Here is a 25134-nt window from a genome sequence, read left to right on the forward strand (position 1 = left end):
TGTGTGGGTTTTGCAAAAAGACTGCGGAAGGGCGTCAACTTCTAAACTTGTAATAAAAATATCCAATAATATGGGGCTGATAATTGATTTGAAAACTTTGTAAAATTCACTTGAAAGTCCATCGGGGCCGGGTGTTTTCGACAGAGGCAGCTGATCAATAGCTAGCTCAATTTCTTGAATCGTAAGGCTACCACTGATGACTGCACAGTCATCATCCTGTAATGGTTTTACAAGAGATACAAAACTCTAAAACTTTTGCATCGTGATCATTCGGAGGGGCACTAAACAACATAGTGTAGAAAGTTTCGAACTGAGAAATTATGTCATTAGTATTTGTTAGAAGACTACCTTCGGAGTATATTTCCGGAATTACTTTGGAAATACCGTGACGTCGCTCGTCAAGTAAAGCTTGACGTGTTGGTTGCTCAGATTGCAGAGCGTGCATGTTTCGAGATCGAATTTGCGCACCTCTGTAACGCAGTGCGTCATACTTTTGTAACTCACATTTAATGTTTTCTATGTCAACAATGTAAGTGCCTGGCATTTCGCATTCAATCTCATAAAGGCTGCATAGGCTCTTAAGAAGCGTCCTCCAACGGACTTTAAAGAAAGACTTTGAGATTAACGCTCCTACTGTGCGATACCTGCTGCCAACCTCTGATAATAGTGCACCTTTCGATATGTTTTTTGTCATGGGAATGCACAGTTTGTGGAAAACGCGAATTATGGACCGCAACGCCGAAACGGTTGTACCTACAAGGGCGAATTTCATCCAAATAACACTACACCTAAAGCAGGTTTATGATGGACTCGGTGTGCAACCGGACTGGTACCCTATTTTGGTGAGGTGCTTATCCTTGCCACCCTTCTAAAGTGACACGAACGTTTCTACTCACAGTATGAACGCTGCCTCTTCTGTGTGACTTTCATTGTGCCCTCCACTCTCTGACTATGCAGAACTGGTGAACGTCTAGTTGAATGCAACTATAATAAATACCATGAAAGAAAGAAAAAAAAAGCGGCGTGGTGAAGTGGTTAGAGTACCTGATTTGTGACCGAGAGAACGTGAGTTCAAACCCTGCTCTCGGGCACGGTTTTTTTTTAATTCATTAATTTTTTTATTAGGGTATGAATGCCTAATTTAACTAATTCCACATTTGCGGATCATCGGAACGAATTACCCTTACTCCTTTGAGGACCATCGGGCAGGGGCAACTGTTAGTCCCCGAAGGAGTAAGCGCATGGGGAGTAACAGTTCATCCCATGTCGGTTCGTCCCCAGAAGGACTAATGGTTGTGGCAAATCAGTTAGTCCCCAAAAGGACTAACCTCCCTACCCCTTTTAGTACTTTTTTTCTTAGAGTGTACATGGATTTGCCTGATGTTCCTGTTTGTTTCTTCAGCCGTTCTTGCGGCTTCGTTTATCATGCCTTGTCTGCCTTCAAGGGCCTCAATTTTAAAGCAACCCATACTCTACACGAATTAGCATTCACACTTTATCTGTACATTTAAAGTACAGTAATCTATTCTATGCACCCATAATCGCTGCTAATTGCAGTGGTTCCGTTTCTGCATGTGTCCGTTGCGTTATGGTTTCTATGTCGGGCTTTCGTACTAGAGGTAGTGTGTTCGTACCTTGCCGTCGATCAACTTTAGTTACGTCTATTTAAGTACCTGTAACAGCAATTTCTTGAAAGTGTTTCATTTGCGCAGTCACGAAGCCGTTTATAGCCACATTGAGGAAGTTAGACAAATCCATGCAATAACAGTCAATACCACGCTGGATGAACCATAGAGTTTCCTACAAAAATGAAACTCTATGAGATGAACCACCCTGCTTGCAGCATCTGCACGTACTATATTGCCACAGTTGCCTTTAGTAAATTTATGAAACGCTATGGCTGGTCCCATCCACTGCCCAGTCAGCGATGGTCAGCTCACGCATCTTGATCAGCCTGCGGTCAGCCAGAATTGTGCTTTTGTTGGACAGCCGTCGAGTATCGCCGGATTTCTTCGATCCGCCGTGCCCGTTTGCGGGTAGACTGATATCGTTGGATCGTACCGCGGGAGGCCACACGGGTCAATGCGAAGTTTTCATAAAAGCGGCTAATCCTATGAACGCTAGATAAAAACGATGACTACGCTTGCACGATTGACGATAAAAACCAACCACAGTAACCTCAGCAATGGTTAAGCTCTCAGGAGACAGTTATAACCTGTCCACTAATGAAGCACAGTTGTCAAAATAGCGGTTCATCGGAGACATTTTCACGAGCGGCGGCGTTGGTGGCCCCATATTGTAGCGCAGAGGAAAACCCGTACAGGATGCAGAACTATTATCGCAGTGACTAAACTCATTCATTTACAGAAAAGTAGGACGGGAGACGCAGGGACGCCGGATGCCTTCCCTTGGTCTTACTATTCCTATTATTGCCATTATTAATTGTAGATACTGCAGCTCCATAGAAGGGCTATTGTAGAAGTTGGTTAATTCAATGTTGAATGAAAATAAAGTAAGGGAATTATACAGTGGTTCTTACAACATTGGCAGCAATAAATTTTAGTACAACAGCCGAAACACTTACACTTCGTTTTCGTCAATACTAAAAGCATCAAAACAGTCATGTACGTTATCACGGATCCTAAACATAGTTTAGGCAGTTACAAACACTGGTTTTTAAAAAGAGCACTTTCAAATTCGTTTTTCGGGAGTGCACGAAAGCAGCAAGGTAAGGAATTCGACAGTTCGATCGTGCGGGGAAAGACGCACAATGCGACGATGAACAGAAAGGGACGTTGGGTTCAGCGCCGGGAGAGCAGACAATGGGGAAAAATAGCGGTCATAGCAGTCGAAAATGAACCAGTCGGATTTCTTTTGAACTGCTTCTAGTTTGATTATGTTATCTTGTGTGAGGAACGATCGCATTGCTGCGGCATTATCAATAACAGGGGGAAGAATTGTTTGATACGTTTAGAGTTTAATATCGTTCCTAGTCTTGTGCACAGTAGTAGGTAGGTATCCAAGTTGTTTTAAGGCCTTGGAACATGTTTCGTCAATGGATGCAAGCCATCAGAGATTGTGAGTTAGTGTTACGACAAGGTATCTATATTGTCGAACTCTGCTTAGAGATGATCCATTCTAGGAATGTGACACAGTTACTGGCGCCACTCTTTTGTAAAGGACAACACGACCATTTTTGAAGGCGAAAGCCCAGGCGATGGCTCATGGGTCGAGAAATTCGACGATCACCCGGCGTAAGGGCACCGAAATTCAAGCGTACGCGCCAGTAAGCCATCAATTTCTTTATCACAAAAAGAGTTCGACAATCTCTGTTGGCGTTGAACGGACACACTTATAACTATACAGTGTGACCACGAAAGTGTCTGCGTGTGGTTTTTCCGGTTTTGTTCATATTTGCCGCGCAATGCACACGTGTTTTGTAACTCTTTGAGTGCTACAGGTACGTCTGCGAGAACTGGAAGCACATCTGTTGTTAAAATTCAGCGTTGTACGTTTTTTAGCATTTTCCTTTCCGCGTCCCTGCTCATTCTGCCTGCGCTACAAAAGAGTAGAAGGCACCATATACGTTTGCAAGCCCATGTAACTACCCTCGTCGATTAAAGTGCTAAAATAAAAAAAAATTATTCAGGGAACCTGCCTATGTGTCTTAATCGTCTTCACAGACTTGCCACGGCCGTTCTAACGTGTCATTAACCACGCAGAACTAGTGGCAGTGACTAGCCGACCGAAAAAGAAAACACGTAAAGAGAAAACAAGTAATGGGAGGTAACAATGCATTTGAATGATAATGCCAAAGTAAGTTAATGAATGCTTCGTGACCGTGCAGGTCTTCATCCTTTTTAGCGTATGCTAAAGTGACAGTAAGCTTTTTTTATATAACCTTGTCCGTTTTCCCTTTTTCGCTCCAACCTCCGAAAGACGCAAGCGAATTGTGGAGTCGGTAATCTAAGACGTCCGCGCGGAGCTTCTTGAACTGAACGGGCTTCGGAGTTCAAAAAATCTAATCTCACCAAATAGGCAGTTATCGTGGAGAATTTTATAGATACATAAAAACGGCCTTTTGGGCATGAAACTTCCTTCCCTGCGGTCAGCATAGGTGGTTGCTTTGCGAAGTTGCACGTTAACCAAATTACATAATAGTATTATCGCTTATCATTTTACAAACACTATAGCGCCCACTTGCCTCAATTTGTTATTGTGTTGTGTAAAGGCAAAATAAACAGTTATTTGACAATGCATGTGTAGCACTACAAATGGCGCAGTCTGGGCTAAATTTAGCCTCTCACTTGGCGCGTAGAGAAAGAAATTCCGCAAGAGGGGACACTCGAAAAAAACTGGCAAGAAGAAACACCATCACGCCTAGGGTTAATTCCATCCGTTAGCCTATCCATACAGCCTATCAGAGCTTCGATCACCGTTTCCTTTTCGCCGGTGCAGAGTAGTAGGTCACAGCATGGTAGCTAAGGCAGATCCGACTGCTATTTGTCTAAAAAATTGTCCTCTCTCTCTAAAGCGTCCATTTCCAACACGACTCTTAATTATTTACTGTCTAGGGCATTTATATATACAAACAAGAGACAAAGGGCAAATCAAGTTCTCATGATCATCCTCATTATCATCATGCGTATCTAAGCAGGCCCGTCGTGTTTAGGCGTGCTTGGTACTACTACAGCACCTAGTTTGTTCCTACGTGAAAGTTTCACAACAGATCTATTATCGTTGGCATAAAAGAAAACTCGCCGACTTCCTCAGCATCATCATCATCAGCCTGGTTACGACCACTGCAGCGCAAAGGCCTCTCCCATACTTCTCCAACAACCCCGGTCATGTACTAATTGTGGTCATGCCGTCCCTGCAAACGTCTTATTGTAATCCGCCCACCTAACTTTCTACCGCCCCCTGCTACGCTTTCCTTCCCTTGGGATCCAGTCCGTAACCCTTAATGACCATCGGTTATCCACCCTCCTCATTACATGTCCTGCCCATGCCCATTTCTTTTTCTTGATTTCAACTAAGATGTCATTAACTCGCGTTTGTTCCCTCACCCAATCTGCTCTTTTCTTATCCCTTAACGTTACACCTATCATTCTTCTTTCCATAGCTCGTTGCGTCGTCCTCAATTTGAGTAGAGCCCTTTTCGTAAGCCGCCAGGTTTCTGCCCCGTAGGTGAGTACTAGTAAGACGCAGCTATTATGCACTTTCCTCTTGAGGGATAACGGCAACCTGCTGTTCATGATCTGAGAATGCCGGCCAAACGCACCCCTGCCCATTCTTATTCTTCTGATTATTTCCGTCTCATGATCCGGATCCGTGGTCACTACCTGCCCTAAGTAGGTGTATTCCCTTACCACTTCCAGTGCTTCGCTACCTATCGTAAACTGCTGTTCTCTTCCGAGACTGTTAAACATTACTTTAGTTTTCTGCAGATTAATATTTAAACCCACTCTTCTGCTTTGCCTCTCCAGGTCAGTGAGTATGCATTGCAATTGGTCCCCTGAGTTACTAAGCAAGGCAATATCATCAGCGAATCGCAAGTTACTAAGGTATTCTCCATCAACTTTTATCCCCAATTCTTCCCAATCCAGGTATCTGAATACCTCCTGTAAACACGCTGTGAATGGAATTGGAGAGATCATATCTCCCTTTCTGACGCCTTTCTTTATTGGGATTTTGTTGCTTTCTTTATGTAGGACTACGGTAGCTGTGGAGCCGCTATAGATATCTTTCAGTATTTTTACATACGCCTCGTCTACACCCTGATTCCGTAATGCCTCCATGACAGGTGATGTTTCGACAGAATCAAATGCTTTCTCGTAATCAATGAAAGCTATATATAAGGGTTGGTTATATTCTGCACATTTCCCTATTACCTGATTGATAGTGTGAATATTATCTATTGTTGAGTAGCCTTTACGGAATCCTGGCTGGTCCTTTGCTTGACAGAAGTCTAAGGTGTTCCTGATTCTATTTGCGATTACCTTAGTGAATAGGTTGTAGGCAACGGAGAGTAAGCTGATCGGTCTATAATTTTTCAAGTCTTTGGCGTCCCCTTTCTTATGGATTAGGATTATGTTAGCGTTCTTCCAAGATTCCGGTACGCTCGAGGTCATGAGGCATTGCGTATCATAGGCATTGCGTAGACTTGCCTTTATCCTAATGCGCCGAAAGAGTTCTTGGAATACCGTAAATGCACTTCCTGAAGAAGAATCAAAATATCAGGCAAGGAAAAAATGAGAAAAATAAATCACTCAAACGACATAGACTTGAACTAACTTTCCACTATCAAATTTTAACACATTCACCGCGTTTCAGGAACTACAAAGACACGCTTCGTTTTCACCAGTCTTCTTTGTGGTCTCTCCTCTGAGCTCAACCCATTCACTTCTCAAATGCTGCTACCGCTCACTTTGTCTTCAGGGTGTATACAGCCGCAGTTAAGGGCTCCGCCGTTAAGAAACGGAACCGAAGGAATGAAATGGCGCAGAAACAAAGAAAAAAAAGGATTGATCGATTTTTTTTTTCATCTGTAATGCGTCTTTCGTTCTTATATGGCTACTGGTCGGCTGACCTTCATAGACTTCCGTGTACCATTCAGCTATCCTCGACAACCACTAATTTAGTTTTCCTGTCCAATGACAGATGACGTTGAGTTAGAACCACCGGGCGCACTGGTTAAATCGAGAGTGCTTGAGCCCTCTAGATCGTTTCGCCTCAACGACTTCCCGGTACGATCTGGTAACGCATCCGAGCATTATACGATCTTGCTGAAACGCTTTTTGAAGTTTGAAAGACTTGTGAAGCGGCGCTCTCTTCTTGCTTTTATATTTGTATCTCAATAACAGTACTTCTAGTTGACGCGTAGAGGCATTAAAGAAAGGAGGAAAATATGTGCCGCGGACAGACGAGACATGTTGAAGGCATGTCCGGTTGTGATGAAAGTATGACAGTACTTCGGTGTGGCCTAAATTTTGAAGCTTTCTATTGCTGCCATTTTTTCTACGTTACGATTAGTTTTGCGGGAGCCTTCGTCGCAGCAGTCTGCTGCTGGAGACCTCAAAAAAGATTACGTCGTAATGTGAAAACATAAGCACGAGTTCAGGCTAAAAGTTCTGTATGTGCAAAGGCAGGTAAAGAAATGGGACATGACAAATATTTCCATTACCTTCACCAATCAACGCACACCTCGTTGAAGTTCTACCTGTTTACGAAAAGAACTGATAAATGGTAAACTTATTCTGCAACACCCAGCGTAACTGCAACTATGGATGGCACCTACAAATAATATTTTGGTACCGTGAGCTTCGCGGTTGTGTACATCGTAATTAATCACCTAATTTACAGTATTCCTATATTGCGTCGTCTAGTGCTCCCACTTTTCTTAATGCTGTCGTCCCTCTTCTGTTGATTTCCATGCATCATGCCGTGTATGTCCCATCACCCAATTTTTTCTCATGCGGTTGCTTATCGTTTAAATACATAATTCATTTCTCGCTTTTTTTAACCAGAACACGAATACATATTGTAAGTACTTAATTATTCGTGTATTATGGTCGCTTGTTAAAAAGTACAACAGCTGGCTGTTTAGGTGTTTTCACACGTGTCTAAAGGTTGTCTGCATCCATCAGACTACCCTGATATTCTTTTCTTTTTTTCATGCAATATAGGGCGCAAGCCGCGTCAAGGCTTTGCTTTGCGCTCTGCGTTAATTTCAGGGTCTTCGACAACGAAATTAACTTGAAACTTGCTATAGTGGCTTCAATGTTCCTTCTACACGTGACTTGTCCAAAGATTTGCTTTCACAGGTTAGTTTGTTGACCTGTCGCTATAAGTACATGGCTGATATGATCGCCTCATCTGTATAGGTAAAAGCCAATCTTCAAATCAGCTTCCGCTGTTAATGTACGGACGCACTGAACTTCTGCTACCATAAGACGTTCGCACCTGAGTTGTGCTGAAACACACCGAGAATGGTATTCTCCCTAGGTAGTACGCGTTGTCTAAATCACTGCGATTTGCCAAACGATGCCCCTTGGGCGAATGAGGCGACGCGCCTCAAACACTGCAGCAGATTTGGACCCCACGCGGCTTGGCCGTCACGCAGCCTCGAAGCTCAAAGTCGCGTGGTACTGCTTCCGCCACTTCCACTGCTTACAACTCGAAGCCACCGCCTCTCCTCGACAGTTGTAATCCTCACCTATGACATAGTAGTCGGCCGTCTGTTTCCCGCTCTTCGTGAAGCATTTCCATGCAGTACCTGTTCTTCACGGCATTTTTAGCCTCGGCCACCAGACAACAATTTATCTACTCCCTTTGTTTCTACATGGACTCAACCCGCGCAGCCTAAAGAACTCTATGATCTGCCGCACATGTACGTAGTCTCTCATCTTATTATCGCACTTCTTTTGTATATTTTTCAATTGGGCAACGCGTTAGGGCGAAGCTTTGTAGTGGCGCAACAACGGGCCCCAGTGGTACCTAGAAGAAAAGTGCCACGTGCACGTCTGCAAGTGTGATACGATGTTAGCGCGCATGTCCCGAGCAGCAGCATCTCCATGCAGCTCCTCGGTATCGTCGTCACTGTGGTTTGCCGGCTGAAGAAAGCGCGGCCGCGGTGACTTCCTGTCCTGGCAGCCATCTCCACAAATTCAGTGACGTCCCTTACAACATCTTTACAGTGGCAGCGTGGCGGCAGATTTTGGAAGCTCTTTCTTTTTCTTTTTTAGACTGTTGTTATGCGCGTGCATCTAATTCGTTTCTTTTTTTTTTCTCATGCGTATGTTGAGTACCTTGAGTGATTTGAAACCTCCTATTCCTAACTTTTTCACTTTTCTTTGTCATCTATCCTTTAGGTTTGTTATTACGTCCTTTTGTTCAATGATGCCGAAACTTGCGAAATGTTTACTGAGCGAATGTGTAGCTGTATACTAAAACAAAAGTGGGAGAAAAGGAAAACAAAACCAAGATGTGAAAGGGTGCGTTGTTGCGTGAGCCAGGATGTGTTAGAGACGACGCCCCGATAGCAGGCGTACGCACGGGTAATAAAATGCTAATCGCACGCTCGCTGACTTCAGCATGTTGCTTGTGTTGACCGCTTGGTGCGTATGACAGGGCCCGTTGTTTTTTTTTTTCCTAAAGTGCTTGGCTGTCCTCTGACCTAAATGTGTCCATGGAATGCCGCTGACGGGCGATGTTGCTTTAAAGGACGCTCCCTGGTCAACGCACACTTGTAAAATCTGCTGACCTGTAAACTGCTGTTTAATACTTCTGCTGACAAAGCTTTCTAGTGAAAATCCTTGGCAAAAAAAAGAGTCAGCGTTAAGGAAGCGCACGGGGCAGCTGATGTATTTTGTCAAAGCGCTGAACATCGCATAAACAATAAAAGAAAACTCTGAACAAAGTATTTATAAACACTTTGTAAGCAGGTTTGACCCCCACCTAATTCTGTGCCGTCTTTGAGTGTGCTTCCTTTCCCTCTTCATCAATTTTGCAACTCCAATGGATAACCGCTTATCTATCTTAAGCATTGCATAGCTTGCCCAGTTTCACTTTTTCCTCTTAACGTCGACTAGAATATCAACTACTCTCGTTCGCTCTCTAACCCATATCCCTGCCTTCCGCTCTAGTAACGTGACACCTAACATTTTTGGTTCCATGCTGGTTGCGTGAGCCTCAACTTCTCAAGCGTGTTTGTTAACCTCGAAGTTTCTGCCTCATATGTTAGTTATTGTAGAATGCAGTGTCTATATATTCTTCACGGACAGCGGTAAGCTCCTGGTCAAGATTTTATAATACCTGCCGTAAGGTTTGCAATTCATGTTTTAATTTTGCAGATTTACTTTATCAGAATCTCCTGCGAATAATTTACCTAGGTACGTGTATTACTACACATGCTCAAGAGGCTGAGCAAAAATCAGGAAATCTCATTCTCTCGCCGGCTATTGTACAGTACGTTTGTCTTCTGAATATTGACCTTCAAGCGCAGCCTTTCCCTCGCTCTGCTAAAGTACTCAATCTTCTGTTTCATATAGTCTTCAACATTGTTCAACGCGGCAATGTCATCTGCAAATCATAGGTTCGTGGGCTATTTAGCGTTAGCCCTCACTCCTAGTTCTTCCCAGTCTAACTCCTTGGATACCTTTAAGCATACAGTAGTAGAATGAGAGAGATCTTGCGAAGCAATTTCAAGATATCTGACTGTGCGAAGTTAGCGCATTACTGTCTGCCGTTCGAAATCAACATTCGGGGGAACCTTGCTTTTGAACCGCTGTTCGGAGTTGGTGCGCTGCTGCCTAAATGCCCGGATCTAATCATTCGAGCTCCCTTATTCGAGCGCAGGTAGAGCGCGTTTCATGTGTAACCAATGTGAATGCGTTACCAGCCAACGTACATTTATTATACATACTATATGCTAATGAAGTCGAGGTTTTGACGGAAGCCCGTCTGGTCGGGAGGCATCATGAAGAAGGGTAAAAAAGAAGGACACCGACCACTGAATGAATACAAGAAAAGACGTTTCGGCTCCCCTGACGGGAGCCTTGTTCACAATGAAATCAAGGGCGTGCGATACAATGTTTATATGGTTTTAAAATATGTTGTAAGCAGCGCGTGTAGATGGGAGGGAGGGTTCCGTCATTCCGGTTGAGGGTGTTATCTGTCATTTGGATTAGGAGAGATTCCAAGTGGTGTCTTGACGTCAAATTTCTTTCTTTTTCTAATATCTTCGCGTTATCCCAAGCAATCCTGTGGTCCAAGTCATCTGCATGCTCTGCCAAGGCGTTTGAGGCGACTTTTTTCTTTTTTACATCGTTGATATGCTGCTTCAACCGCTGTTCGAAATTTCCTGTCTCGCCGATATATACGCAGTCGCAGTCTTCACATGGAATCCCGTAGACGATGCCAGGAAACTTAGTCTTTGGAAGCTTGTCTTTCACGTTTACCAGCCGGTGGCGCAATTTTTGGGACGGTACGTGAGCTACCTGGACGTCATAGCCGCGTAGAACGCGGGCTAAGCCCTCGCTCACACCGGGCACATACGGTATGGGGGCGCGTTTTCTTGGGAGCACACAGTCAGGCCTTGGGGGCTGAGACAGATGGCGTTCCACCGAGTTCACAAACGACTTCGGGTAGCCACATGCAGAGAGATTACGGTGGACCTCTTGTAGGTCGGCAGCACGGCTTTGTGGCGTTGTGCAGATACGCTTGGTTCTGCCGACAAGAGAGGCTACTACCGATCTCTTCTGGTTTATCGGGTGCACTGAATTAAAATGCAGATACCTGCCTGTGTGTGTGCTCTTTCTGTACACGGTGAATGCCAGACTGCGCCTGTCACGCTTTACGAGGACGTCCAGAAAAGGAAGCTCGCCATCTTTTTCTTCCTCGACTGTGAATTGTAAGGACGCTTCAATAGTGTTCAAATGTGACAAAAATGAAGGAATTTGTTCTCGCTGAATTATGCAGAACACATCGTCTACGTAACGTAGGAAGACTCTGGGCGGCGAGTTGAAAGAGGCGAGTGCTCGACGCTCAAGCCATTCCATAGTTAAATTTGCAGTGGTTACCGAAATGGATGCGCCCATCGGTGTCCCGTGCACTTGCCTGTAGAAGGTGCCTTCAAAAGTGAAGTAAGTGTTCTCCAGGCAGAACAGGAGGAGCCTCTTCAAGTCAGGAACGTCGATGGGCGTCCTTTCTGGTAGGGTAGGGTCATCGTCCAGAGCGGCAGTGCAAGTTTCCGCGGCGAGTCGAATAGGAACGCTTGCAAAAAGCGACACGACGTCGAACGAGACAAGCGCTTCTTGATCGTCGAGAGTAAAATGACGAATCTTGTTTATGAAGTCTTCAGAATGGCGAACGTGCGTGCTGCCTCTACCAACGAGAGGGGAAAGAACCTTATGAAGGTATTTCGACAGTTTATGAAGCGGAGAGCGAGTAAAATCAACAATAGGTCGCATCGGCACGTTAGGTTTATGTATTTTTGGCAAACCGTAGAGCGCCGGCGCCGAACCGTTAGTGCACAGAAGGGAGAAGTACAACCCTTTGTGCCTTGGATCTACAAACCGGAACACATCTGTAAGAAGCTTCTGTAGCTCCCTCTGTATCTTCAGCGTGGGATCCTTCTTCAGACGACTGTACGTTGCCTCGTCCGCAAGAAGTGACAGCATCTTGTCACGGTAGTCAGTCCTGTTGAGTAGCACCGTGGCGTTGCCCTTGTCAGCCGGGAGGATGACGAGATTTTGGTTTGAGCGAAGGTCTTTGATCGCCTTGTTTTCTTCCGCTGAAAGCGGGGAGACGGAGGGGTGGGCGCGAAGCCGCGAGAGAATGCCTATGGTGCGGGTTCGTGCCTCCTCCCTCTTTGAAGGTTCAATTTGGCTGATAGCATTTTCTACCGCACAGACCAACCTTTTTGCATCCTTCTGCGGTCCAAGGTTGAAGTTCAAGCCCAGGCTCAGGACTGCGAGTTCTGCCGAATTGGGCTTGTGCGACGAGAGATTGTGCACGGCGGACGGGGCAACGTTTCTGTGCAAGGCATCAGCGGGTGGCGACAGTCTAGCAAGTTTTCTTTCGTGAGTATCTTGCGTACGACGGGATTGTAGCCTGGCCTTGAAATTTGCGTGTAGTTGAATGCTTGCGAACTCGTCTGGGACCCGGTGCTCAAGGCGACGGCGCGCAAAGAAAGCTTCATTTTGTAGGTTCCTCACGAACTGTCTGCATTCCAAGATCCTGGCTTGTAAAAGAAGTTTTTCCGCCTTGGCAACCACGCTGAAACCAAAACTTGAACGTACAGGCCTGTTGAGACGTAGCGAGCGTGGAATAAGTCCTCGGGACTTGCAGGTCAGGTTGAAGTTAAGATGATTTTTGAATGCAGAGGCTCTGCTTGTCAGTGAAATGTACTGGCGAATCTCGGTGATGACTGGCTGGCCGTACGCCCGGCGAAGGTTAACGAAGTCGAGGTTTTGACGGAAGCCCGTCTGGTCGGGAGGCATCATGAAGAAGGGTAAAAAAGAAGGACACCGACCACTGAATGAATACAAGAAAAGACGTTTCGGCTCCCCTGACGGGAGCCTTGTTCACAATGAAATCAAGGGCGTGCGATACAATGTTTATATGGTTTTAAAATATATTGTAAGCAGCGCGTGTAGATGGGAGGGAGGGTTCCGTCATTCCGGTTGAGGGTGTTGTCTGTCATTTGGATTAGGAGAGATTCCAAGTGGTGTCTTGACGTCAAATGTCTTTCTTTTTCTAATATCTTCGCGTTATCCCAAGCAATCCTGTGGTCCAAGTCATCTGCATGCTCTGCCAAGGCGTTTGAGGCGACTTTTTTCTTTTTTACATCGTTGATATGCTGCTTCAACCGCTGTTCGAAATTTCCTGTCTCGCCGATATATACGCAGTCGCAGTCTTCACATGGAATCCCGTAGACGATGCCAGGAAACTTAGTCTTTGGAAGCTTGTCTTTCACGTTTACCAGCCGGTGGCGCAATTTTTGGGACGGTACGTGAGCTACCTGGACGTCATAGCCGCGTAGAACGCGGGCTAAGCCCTCGCTCACACCGGGCACATACGGTATGGGGGCGCGTTTTCTTGGGAGCACACAGTCAGGCCTTGGGGGCTGAGACAGATGGCGTTCCACCGAGTTCACAAACGACTTCGGGTAGCCACATGCAGAGAGATTACGGTGGACCTCTTGTAGGTCGGCAGCACGGCTTTGTGGCGTTGTGCAGATACGCTTGGTTCTGCCGACAAGAGAGGCTACTACCGATCTCTTCTGGTTTATCGGGTGCACTGAATTAAAATGCAGATACCTGCCTGTGTGTGTGCTCTTTCTGTACACGGTGAATGCCAGACTGCGCCTGTCACGCTTTACGAGGACGTCCCGGCTGACAAGGGCAACGCCACGGTGCTACTCAACAGGACTGACTACCGTGACAAGATGCTGTCACTTCTTGCGGACGAGGCAACGTACAGTCGTCTGAAGAAGGATCCCACGCTGAAGATACAGAGGGAGCTACAGAAGCTTCTTACAGATGTGTTCCGGTTTGTAGATCCAAGGCACAAAGGGTTGTACTTCTCCCTTCTGTGCACTAACGGTTCGGCGCCGGCGCTCTACGGTTTGCCAAAAATACATAAACCTAACGTGCCGATGCGACCTATTGTTGATTTTACTCGCTCTCCGCTTCATAAACTGTCGAAATACCTTCATAGGGTTCTTTCCCCTCTCGTTGGTAGAGGCAGCACGCACGTTCGCCATTCTGAAGACTTCATAAACAAGATTCGTCATTTTACTCTCGACGATCAAGAAGCGCTTGTCTCGTTCGACGTCGTGTCGCTTTTTACAAGCGTTCCTATTCGACTCGCCGCGGAAACTTGCACCGCCGCTCTGGACGATGACCCTACCCTACCAGAAAGGACGCCCATCGACGTTCCTGACTTGAAGAGGCTCCTCCTGTTCTGCCTGGAGAACACTTACTTCACTTTTGAAGGCACCTTCTACAGGCAAGTGCACGGGACACCGATGGGCGCATCCATTTCGGTAACCACTGCAAATTTAACTATGGAATGGCTTGAGCGTCGAGCACTCGCCTCTTTCAACTCGCCGCCCAGAGTCTTCCTACGTTACGTAGACGATGTGTTCTGCATAATTCAGCGAGAACAAATTCCTTCATTTTTGTCCCATTTGAACAGTATTGAAGCGTCCTTACAATTCACAGTCGAGGAAGAAAAAGATGGCGAGCTTCCTTTTCTGGACGTCCTCGTAAAGCGTGACAGGCGCAGTCTGGCATTCACCGTGTACAGAAAGAGCACACACACAGGCAGGTATCTGCATTTTAATTCAGTGCACCCGATAAACCAGAAGAGATCGGTAGTAGCCTCTCTTGTCGGCAGAACCAAGCGTATCTGCACAACGCCACAAAGCCGTGCTGCCGACCTACAAGAGGTCCACCGTAATCTCTCTGCATGTGGCTACCCGAAGTCGTTTGTGAACTCGGTGGAACGCCATCTGCCTCAGCCCCCAAGGCCTGACTGTGTGCTCCCAAGAAAACGCGCCCCCATACCGTATGTGCCCGGTGTGAGCGAGGGCTTAGCCCGCGTTCTACGCGGCTATGACGTCCAGGTAGCTCACGTACCGTCCCAAACATTGCGCCACCGGCTGGTAAACGTGAAAGACAAGCTTCCAAAGACTAAGTTTCCTGGCATCGTCTACGGGATTCCATGTGAAGACTGAGACTGCGTATATATCGGCGAGACAGGAAATTTCGAACAGCGGTTGAAGCAGCATATCAACGATGTAAAAAAGAAAAAAGTCGCCTCAAACGCCTTGGCAGAGCATGCAGATGACTTGGACCACAGGATTGCTTGGGATAACGCGAAGATATTAGAAAAAGAAAGACATTTGACGTCAAGACACCACTTGGAATCTCTCCTAATCCAAATGACAGACAACACCCTCAACCGGAATGACGGAACCCTCCCTCCCATCTACACGCGCTGCTTACAACATATTTTAAAACCATATAAACATTGTATCGCACGCCCTTGATTTCATTGTGAACAAGGCTCCCGTCAGGGGAGCCGAAACGTCTTTTCTTGTATTCATTCAGTGGTCGGTGTCCTTCTTTTTTACCCTTCTTCATGATGCCTCCCGACCAGACGGGCTTCCGTCAAAACCTCGACTTCATTAACCTTCGCCGGGCGTACGGCCAGCCAGTCATCACCGAGATTCGCCAGTACATTTCACTGACAAGCAGAGCCTCTGCATTCAAAAATCATCTTAACTTCAACCTGACCTGCAAGTCCCGAGGACTTATTCCACGCTCGCTACGTCTCAACAGGCCTGTACGTTCAAGTTTTGGTTTCAGCGTGGTTGCCAAGGCGGAAAAACTTCTTTTACAAGCCAGGATCTTGGAATGCAGACAGTTCGTGAGGAACCTACAAAATGAAGCTTTCTTTGCGCGCCGTCGCCTTGAGCACCGGGTCCCAGACGAGTTCGCAAGCATTCAACTACACGCAAATTTCAAGGCCAGGCTACAATCCCGTCGTACGCAAGATACTCACGAAAGAAAACTTGCTAGACTGTCGCCACCCGCTGATGCCTTGCACAGAAACGTTGCCCCGTCCGCCGTGCACAATCTCTCGTCGCACAAGCCCAATTCGGCAGAACTCGCAGTCCTGAGCCTGGGCTTGAACTTCAACCTTGGACCGCAGAAGGATGCAAAAAGGTTGGTCTGTGCGGTAGAAAATGCTATCAGCCAAATTGAACCTTCAAAGAGGGAGGAGGCACGAACCCGCACCATAGGCATTCTCTCGCGGCTTCGCGCCCACCGCTCCGTCTCCCCGCTTTCAGCGGAAGAAAACAAGGCGATCAAAGACCTTCGCTCAAACCAAAATCTCGTCATCCTCCCGGCTGACAAGGGCAACGCCACGGTGCTACTCAACAGGACTGACTACCGTGACAAGATGCTGTCACTTCTTGCGGACGAGGCAACGTACAGTCGTCTGAAGAAGGATCCCACGCTGAAGATACAGAGGGAGCTACAGAAGCTTCTTACAGATGTGTTCCGGTTTGTAGATCCAAGGCACAAAGGGTTGTACTTCTCCCTTCTGTGCACTAACGGTTCGGCGCCGGCGCTCTACGGTTTGCCAAAAATACATAAACCTAACGTGCCGATGCGACCTATTGTTGATTTTACTCGCTCTCCGCTTCATAAACTGTCGAAATACCTTCATAAGGTTCTTTCCCCTCTCGTTGGTAGAGGCAGCACGCACGTTCGCCATTCTGAAGACTTCATAAACAAGATTCGTCATTTTACTCTCGACGATCAAGAAGCGCTTGTCTCGTTCGACGTCGTGTCGCTTTTTACAAGCGTTCCTATTCGACTCGCCGCAGAAACTTGCACCGCCGCTCTGGACGATGACCCTACCCTACCAGAAAGGACGCCCATCGACGTTCCTGACTTGAAGAGGCTCCTCCTGTTCTGCCTGGAGAACACTTACTTCACTTTTGAAGGCACCTTCTACAGGCAAGTGCACGGGACACCGATGGGCGCATCCATTTCGGTAACCACTGCAAATTTAACTATGGAATGGCTTGAGCGTCGAGCACTCGCCTCTTTCAACTCGCCGCCCAGAGTCTTCCTACGTTACGTAGACGATGTGTTCTGCATAATTCAGCGAGAACAAATTCCTTCATTTTTGTCACATTTGAACAGTATTGAAGCGTCCTTACAATTCACAGTCGAGGAAGAAAAAGATGGCGAGCTTCCTTTTCTTGACGTCCTCGTAAAGCGTGACAGGCGCAGTCTGGCATTCACCGTGTACAGAAAGAGCACACACACAGGCAGGTATCTGCATTTTAATTCAGTGCACCCGATAAACCAGAAGAGATCGGTAGTAGCCTCTCTTGTCGGCAGAACCAAGCGTATCTGCACAACGCCACAAAGCCGTGCTGCCGACCTACAAGAGGTCCACCGTAATCTCTCTGCATGTGGCTACCCGAAGTCGTTTGTGAACTCGGTGGAACGCCATCTGTCTCAGCCCCCAAGGCCTGACTGTGTGCTCCCAAGAAAACGCGCCCCCATACCGTATGTGCCCGGTGTGAGCGAGGGCTTAGCCCGCGTTCTACGCGGCTATGACGTCCAGGTAGCTCACGTACCGTCCCAAAAATTGCGCCACCGGCTGGTAAACGTGAAAGACAAGCTTCCAAAGACTAAGTTTCCTGGCATCGTCTACGGGATTCCATGTGAAGACTGCGACTGCGTATATATCGGCGAGACAGGAAATTTCGAACAGCGGTTGAAGCAGCATATCAACGATGTAAAAAAGAAAAAAGTCGCCTCAAACGCCTTGGCAGAGCATGCAGATGACTTGGACCACAGGATTGCTTGGGATAACGCGAAGATATTAGAAAAAGAAAGAAATTTGACGTCAAGACACCACTTGGAATCTCTCCTAATCCAAATGACAGATAACACCCTCAACCGGAATGACGGAACCCTCCCTCCCATCTACACGCGCTGCTTACAACATATTTTAAAACCATATAAACATTGTATCGCACGCCCTTGATTTCATTGTGAACAAGGCTCCCGTCAGGGGAGCCGAAACGTCTTTTCTTGTATTCATTCAGTGGTCGGTGTCCTTCTTTTTTACCCTTCTTCATACTATATGCTAAGCACGAAGTGGCGGGATTGAACCCCGGCCACGGCGGCCTCATCTCGATGGGTGCGAAATGCGAAAGCACTCGTGTACTTAGATTTACTGTGCACGTCAAAGAACCCCAGGAGGTCCAAATTTCCGGAGTCCCCACAACGGCGCGCCTCATAACTAGATTTTCGTTTCGGAAAGTAAAACCCCATAATATTTAAGAGACTCATAATTTAATTTATTATGTTCTATCCCCTTCATCATTTACACCAGTAATATTAGGGTGTGGAGTGTTCCAAAGTTGGTTCTCTAATTGAACACTTTTGTCCGGTAAAGAGGGGCAACGCAAGGCGTTTACAAAGGTGCAAGAAAGAAACACCCTTATTGCACCTATATGGGGGTAAAATGTAAGAAGTGGGCTAGATACTTCTTAGACGCTAATAGAAATGCGACAGAGTTGACAGATTACCGAAAGTTGCAGTCAGAGATAAAATCACTGTAGGATTCTTCCTCAAGGCTAGACTTTCACAGGCAGCGCAAAGACAATTACTCAGCTAAGTGCATGCTTTCCACGTAAATGCGCTAATTCTGCTCATTGTTTGACGTGATGGCGGATAGATATAAATAGAAGGAAGGACAAATAAGAGCTAGAAGATGGCTGTTAAGCTTGGTAAGTGTCCGGTTGCCTCCTCTGTGCTTGGGGAGGGGGAAGGACAAAAGATGCGAAGAAACAAAACCTGAGTTCAAGGGATCGGTATGTGTGAGCTCACGAGGTGATGCCGTAAAGAAAGTTCTCAGTCGGGCACGAAGTACTAATTGCTTTCAGTATCACAGCAACGGTTCTCTAATAAGCGTTTAATATTCATTGCTATCAAAAATAAGGCAGCCCTTTTCCAAACTAAAAATATTTTATAGGCATGGATTTCATCTTGGTTTGTATAATACAGAAATCGTATAGTAACAAAAAACCTTGGTGCAATGCTCCAGGAAAAGAGGTCATGCATCGCTCGTGCTGAGCATGTCTGTAGTTAACCTTTTCCGAACTAAAATTATGTATTAGGCACGGACTTCATCTTGGTTTGTATAATACAGAAATCGTATAGTAACAAAAAACCTTGGTGCAATGCTCCAGGAAAAGATGTCATGCATCGCTCGTGCTGAGCATATCTGTATTTAACCTGCCTGAGCCACAAGGTTATCGAGCGATCATTCTTCTTTACTGCCAAATATTTTAATCTTTTAATTAAAAATGCACAGCTTTTTCTGTTCTCATCAAAATCTAAAGGCCTTGAGGAACCATGACCTTCTCTAATACAAGAAAGCCTGATTCGCGACATTCTAACGATGAATATAATGGGCACCTTAAACATATTTCCACGCTCCTAATTAGGACCCTGTTCCTACCAGCCGTGCTGCTACTTGTAAAATATTTATCGCTACTCCAGATAGATGGCATGCTATGAAGTGACGCTCACAAACCTTGACGTATCCTTTTGGGGTCTCCCAGCCACAACCATACAAGAAAGAACTATTCCGCCTAATTGACCGAAGGGTTACCGATTAAAAATATACAGCGCACTTTTATTCTAGAGCAATTTCCCGCAGGGCATACGGGGAATAAAAGTAACTCGAATAACCGCTTCCAAATCTGCATCGGGCAGGATGTGCAGCAACATATTTATAAACCCACTGCCCATTATTCAAAGGTTGAAATTCTCAACCATGTGTGGCATCCGACCAGCCTTTCTTAAATCCTTAAGCCCAATTTCCCGCTTTCCATTGCCAATTGGAGGTAGGTGTCGACCGTCTGACATTGCCATAAAATACGAGTATTAGAGGACTTCCATCACCAAATTATTTAATCAGGACTGCCAGATCCTATTTCTAAAATTCCTTGCTCTGTTTGAAGAATTCTTTAAATATTCGTTGTGCTATGTTTTTTTGCATATCGAAGGCACATTTACTTTGTTTAAACATTAGAATAGATTGTTAATTTTTGTGCTGTTCCGTCTCTGGCATGTGTGAAGTGAAACAGAAACTACCAAACCCCTCCCGGAGTTTTGATTGGTGTCGTCCTCATCGCTGCACTCTTTTGTAGAATGCTGAAAACGCAAAATTGTAATTATATTTTTTCTGTATTTGTGCACCTTTACACTCAATTCCGAAATCATTTATGCAAGGATTTATGTCGAATGGTTCCAGTTTCCGTAAGGGGATGAATATAAATTGCATCGCGCGCTCAAAATGTTTCGCTTGTGTCTCAGAAAATCTTGCTTCAGTAGCTGCGTTCATGGTTGAAATAGAATTATTGCATCGTCATACGTGTGCGCGTCGAAGAAGTTACCGACCGCGAAAAGCACATGCTCGTGTTAGGTTAAGCAGATTTTCTTAACTCTGTAAATACGAACAACTGTACGGAGTGATGTCGGTCGCATGTCGCATAGGAAGGCAAGTTAACCTTGCATCAAATCATAGATATTCATCACAGCACTGTTGTTGACGTCCATCATCATCATCATCATATGCATAATCATAATCAGGAGCACCTTATGTTACGTCTACTGCAGGAAGAAGGCCTCTCCCTGCGATCTCCAATTACTCCTGTCCTGCGACAACAGATTCCCACTTGCGCCGGAGAATTTCCTAATTTCATCGCCCCTTCTAGTCTCCTGCCGTCCTCTACTGTGCTTCCCTTCTCTTAGTACCCATTCTGTAACCCTAATGGTCCCATGGTAATCTAACCTGTGTATTACATGACCTGCCCAACGCCATTTTTTCTCTTAATCTCAATTAGAATATCGGCCATATTCGTTCGTTCTCTGATCCGAACAGCTCTCTTTCTGTATCTTGACGTTATGCCTAGCATTCTTCGTTGCATCGCTCTTTGCGTGAACCTTTACTTGTTCTCAAGCTTCTTTGTCAGTCTCCAAGTGTCTGCCCCATATTTCAGCACAGGTAAAATGCACTGATTGGACACCTTCCTTTTCAATAATAATGGTAAGCTTCCACTGAGAAGCTGACAATGTATGCCGTATGCATCGTAACCTATTCTTATTCTTCTATGAATTTCTTTCTCATGATCAGGGTACCCTGTGAGTATTTGTCCTAGGTAAACGTGCTCCTTCACAGACTCTAGAGGCTGACTGGCGATCCTGAACTCTTGTTTTCTTGCCCCGCTATTGATCATTATCTTTGTTTTCTGCATATTCATCTTCAACCGCACTCTTACAGTCTCTCTGTTGAGGTCCTCAATCATTTGTTGTAACTCGCCTACAGTGCTGCTGAATAGAGCAATGTCATCGGCAAACCGAAGTTTCCTGAGGTATTCGCCATCGATTCTTACTCCTAAGCCTTCCCAGTTTAATAGCTTGAATACTTCTTCCACCCACGCAGTGAATAGTATTGGAGAGATTGTGTCTCTTTTTCTGACCCCTTCTTGACAGGTATCTTCCTACTTTTCCTGTGTCGAATTAAGGTACCTGTGGAGTATCTGTAGATATTTTCCAAGATATTTTCGTAAGCAGTCTGTACGCCTTTATTACGTGATGCCTCTATGACTGCTGGTATCTCTACTGAATCAAATGCCTTTTCGTAATCTATGAAAGCAATATAGAGAGGCTGATTGTACTCTGCGGATTTCTCGACTACCTGATTGATGACATGGATGTGATCCATTGTAGAGTACCCCTTCCTGAAACCTGCCTGTTCCCTTGATTGACTTAAGTCCAGTGATGAGCTTATTCTATTGGAGATTAAGATTATCTTGGTGAATGTATTATATATAACTGGGAGTAAGCTAATGGGCCTATGATTTTTCAATTTTTGACGTCTCCTTTATTTGTGTATTTGTTTAATGTTTGCATTCGCCCAGTTTTCTGGGACACTTGAAGTCGATAGACACTTCGTATAATGAGCTAGTACTTATTACAATTGATGCCATAAGCATTCAGAACTTCTTGGGTTAATTTACTGCCTTCTTACGTTCCAACAGCTTTACATTTACCATTGCGTTCAGTTAATGTCGTTCCAACAATTAATCAAGTTTAACAGTTATGAAATTCTTAGGTGGGAGGCTAACATCATAGTTTCATGGAATGTTTATTGTGAAACTAGTACTAGTCTCGGTGTTCTTGGTGAAATTCATATCACATAACAGCACCCAAATATAAATTTGTTGTTGCCGCATGTGCTAGAAATTCAGCTGATGTAGAAGAGACCTAAATAATTAGCTATTTGGACATTTCTACAGTCATAAAAGCAAAGTTCACCTCTTCGTGTAGTCAATCAGAATTGTTTTATCTGCCATAGGCAATATGATTATGGGGCCCATGATTATGTTTATTTTCCGATTCCATCGCCTTTTCTACTTGCCTTTACGCCAAAGGAGCTGTCGTTATCCCTATTTCTCACTTGTCGTGTGTTATAAGCAAATGTGGCTTTTTGAGGAAAGAAATCGTTCAAAAATACTCTAACGGCTAGGAAATAAACAGGCGGAGTTATTAAAACGCTATTGTGCTGGTATCACTCTCGTTACCCTATATAGCCGGAACTAACTGGGCGGTCTGTTGTTAATTATTTGCTAGCATGAGATGTTCGCTATTTTTACTTCCACATAAAACAACTGAGCAAAGGTCCCGGGGTATAATTTTCTGCTTCTTACTTTAATTTGCGTTTGATTGCGTCGTCTAAATGGGGCCTCATTGGCTGTGTACACTTTCTGGGAGCTGATGATATGCACCTGCTCGAGACGTAAAATTCTATTCCTAGTTCCATGGAAGAAGCACGTAAAATATTCCTTCCGGAAAGCCACCGGTAAGAAAGTAACCATATTCATGGATGCACAGGAAGAACGCGGCTAATTCTGTCGTCCTGATGAGCTCCTGATCGATTTGTGCGCCTCGCCGTTATCACATGCGGCTTGCCGGTATAGAAAGTTAGGGGTTAGGACCGGTTCGCCGACGTCGTCCTCGAATAACCGTTGAAAGAACGTTGCTAAAACGCGCAGTCATGAATCATTTCATGGTCGCTTTCGATGAAGCCTTTCGCGGTTGCAATGGCAACCAAAGGGATGAAAATAAATTTATGCAGTCATGTAAGACAGAAAGGGACGTCGTCTGCACGGCCTGATCACGCTGAAATACACGCGCTCTTTGTTCTTTACGGCGTAGTTTTTGGTGGGAACTTGGAAAAATAAACAATGGAATTGTCACCACCTAATCCGCCACCATAGTTATGCCTTGTACATTGAATATAAAGACAAGGAATCTTCCATAATTCATTTTTACTCCCTTGTCAACTGCATTCGAACAGAAAATGTACCCCATTGTGGACTGCAGAGAAGCATAACATGAAAGTGTAAATTCTCGCTTGTCGTTTTAAGTAGGCAGGTAATATGATAACTAGTAAATGAATACTGGTGCGCGCAATTTCAAGTCAGGGCAAGAGAAAGACTTCGACGCACAGGAAAGGTGCTACTCGCTGCTGACACCCTCGCGTCGGTGTCTTTCTCTTGTCCCGTCTTGAAACTGCGCTTACCAGTATTCATTTATCAGCACGAACCAACTAGCCCCGCAACAAATTTTGTTAATATGACAAACGTTCCGTTGTCACGTTTCCAGAAGTCAAGTTACCATTTCAGCGTGCCGGTAGTCACGCAAATATTCCTGCTTGTTAGTTCTAACCTGCACAAACCTGATAGGGCATACGACGTACAACATCACTTCGTATGGATGTTTACTGGCCATTTTCATTCCTTGCTCAAAAGGTGTATCTATAGCAGCCGCGTAGGCTTCATTTGTGCACGCATGCGTTCAGCTCCGCGCCAAACTCGCGAGTTTCCCCAAATCAGCACGAACGCGCACACCGTGGAGAAAGCAGAAGTTCCTACTGAGCTCAACTAGCGAAATTGCGAGAAAACTCGTACAGGCGTAGTTGTAAAGTCGCTTTAGTCAAAGTTCAGATCGCCTAGTTTGCATGTTCCCCGCCGCCGATATCACGGTCATCCGTTGCTCTAAACTACTCAAACAAGCCGACGTGTAATGAGCACCATTAGAGTTAGTCAAGCCTGTCCAACGCGTCAAAGCAGGCTTCCGCTTCGGCGATAAACGTTGCGTAGTTGTAGAAAAGTTTTCCCTTGACGTCAGAAAACAACCTCGGTGCGCGTGCTTCGGGAAAAGCTGAAGCGATCACGTAGGCTCGCTAAATCTTCAAATAATGATGGCGCGATTGTTAAGCACTGAAATGATTCACCGTATATATAGATGACATGCAAAGAAGGCTTTTATTTGTATTCAGAGGCGCTGTAACATAATGCGCTATATTATGAGGCGGACAGGCGTGCTTAAACCTAAGCCGGGCAATAAAGAGACATCTCTAGCCGTTTAATTATAGTTAACACACGATTCAATCCCTAACGGACGGAGGCTTGTAGAAAAACACGCATCGGGATAGCAGTTTCAAGGCCGTAGCCAGCACAAAGTTCTATCGCTACCCCATGAGAAATGAAAAGGTACATTAGGCATGCTCGTGTTAAAACTCACAGAATGGGAACATTGATAGAATGCGATATACACGACGTTTGAAGTGTTTTAACTTAGGACCGAACTCTGACAAATGCAGTGCAAGCAAACGTGTTGATCAATCAGATGCCGACTTTCTTTCTGCAAACGTGCGTTGATTTAGTTTAACTTACCCCAAGAAAACAGCCTGTTTACTGGAGCAATTTTTAAAGAATAAAACGTGGTTCTACGTGCCAAATCCACGACATGGCTATGAGGCACGCCGTAGTGGGGGATTCCGGACTAATTTTGACTAGCTTGGGCTTTTTCACCGTGCACTCAATGCATGGTACACGTGCGTTTTTGCATTTCGCCCACACCAAAATGCGGCCGTCATGGCCGTGATTTGACTCAGCGAAGCTGGGTTTAGTACCGTAACGCCAAAACCACTAATCAACCACGGTGAATGCGATTTGTT

At 45.5% G+C, this 25134-nt stretch overlaps 2 protein-coding genes across 2 annotated transcripts in view; both read right to left on the minus strand.

The window, feature by feature from the left end:
* Positions 1–25134, minus strand: part of LOC135896588 (uncharacterized) — a 483964-nt gene that overhangs the window by 340743 nt on the left and 118087 nt on the right. The gene's annotated exons all lie outside the window — the stretch shown is intronic.
* Positions 8451–13001, minus strand: LOC139047027 (uncharacterized). The gene is made up of 3 exons (XM_070520966.1): positions 12002–13001; positions 11617–11707; positions 8451–8496 (listed from the first exon to the last, which is right to left on the minus strand). Exons 1-3 carry the CDS (start codon positions 12999–13001, stop codon positions 8451–8453), a joined length of 1137 nt encoding a protein of 378 aa, XP_070377067.1.

The sequence above is a fragment of the Dermacentor albipictus genome, chromosome 6 (assembly GCF_038994185.2).
Source record: "Dermacentor albipictus isolate Rhodes 1998 colony chromosome 6, USDA_Dalb.pri_finalv2, whole genome shotgun sequence".
In the NCBI taxonomy this organism is placed as follows: Eukaryota; Metazoa; Arthropoda; class Arachnida; order Ixodida; family Ixodidae; genus Dermacentor; species Dermacentor albipictus.

Excerpts from the sequence above, each read along its gene's own strand:
- LOC139047027 (XM_070520966.1), bottom strand. The coding sequence starts at position 13,001 with ATGCCTCCCGACCAGACGGGCTTCCGTCAAAACCTCGACTTCGTTAAC. Across the intron at positions 11,708-12,001 it reads TTCGGCGCCGGCGCTCTACG|AAAGGACGCCCATCGACGTT; the intron begins GTTTGCCAAAAA and ends CTACCCTACCAG. Across the intron at positions 8,497-11,616 it reads TTTGAAGGCACCTTCTACAG|GTACCACTGGGGCCCGTTGT; the intron begins GCAAGTGCACGG and ends CTTTTCTTCTAG.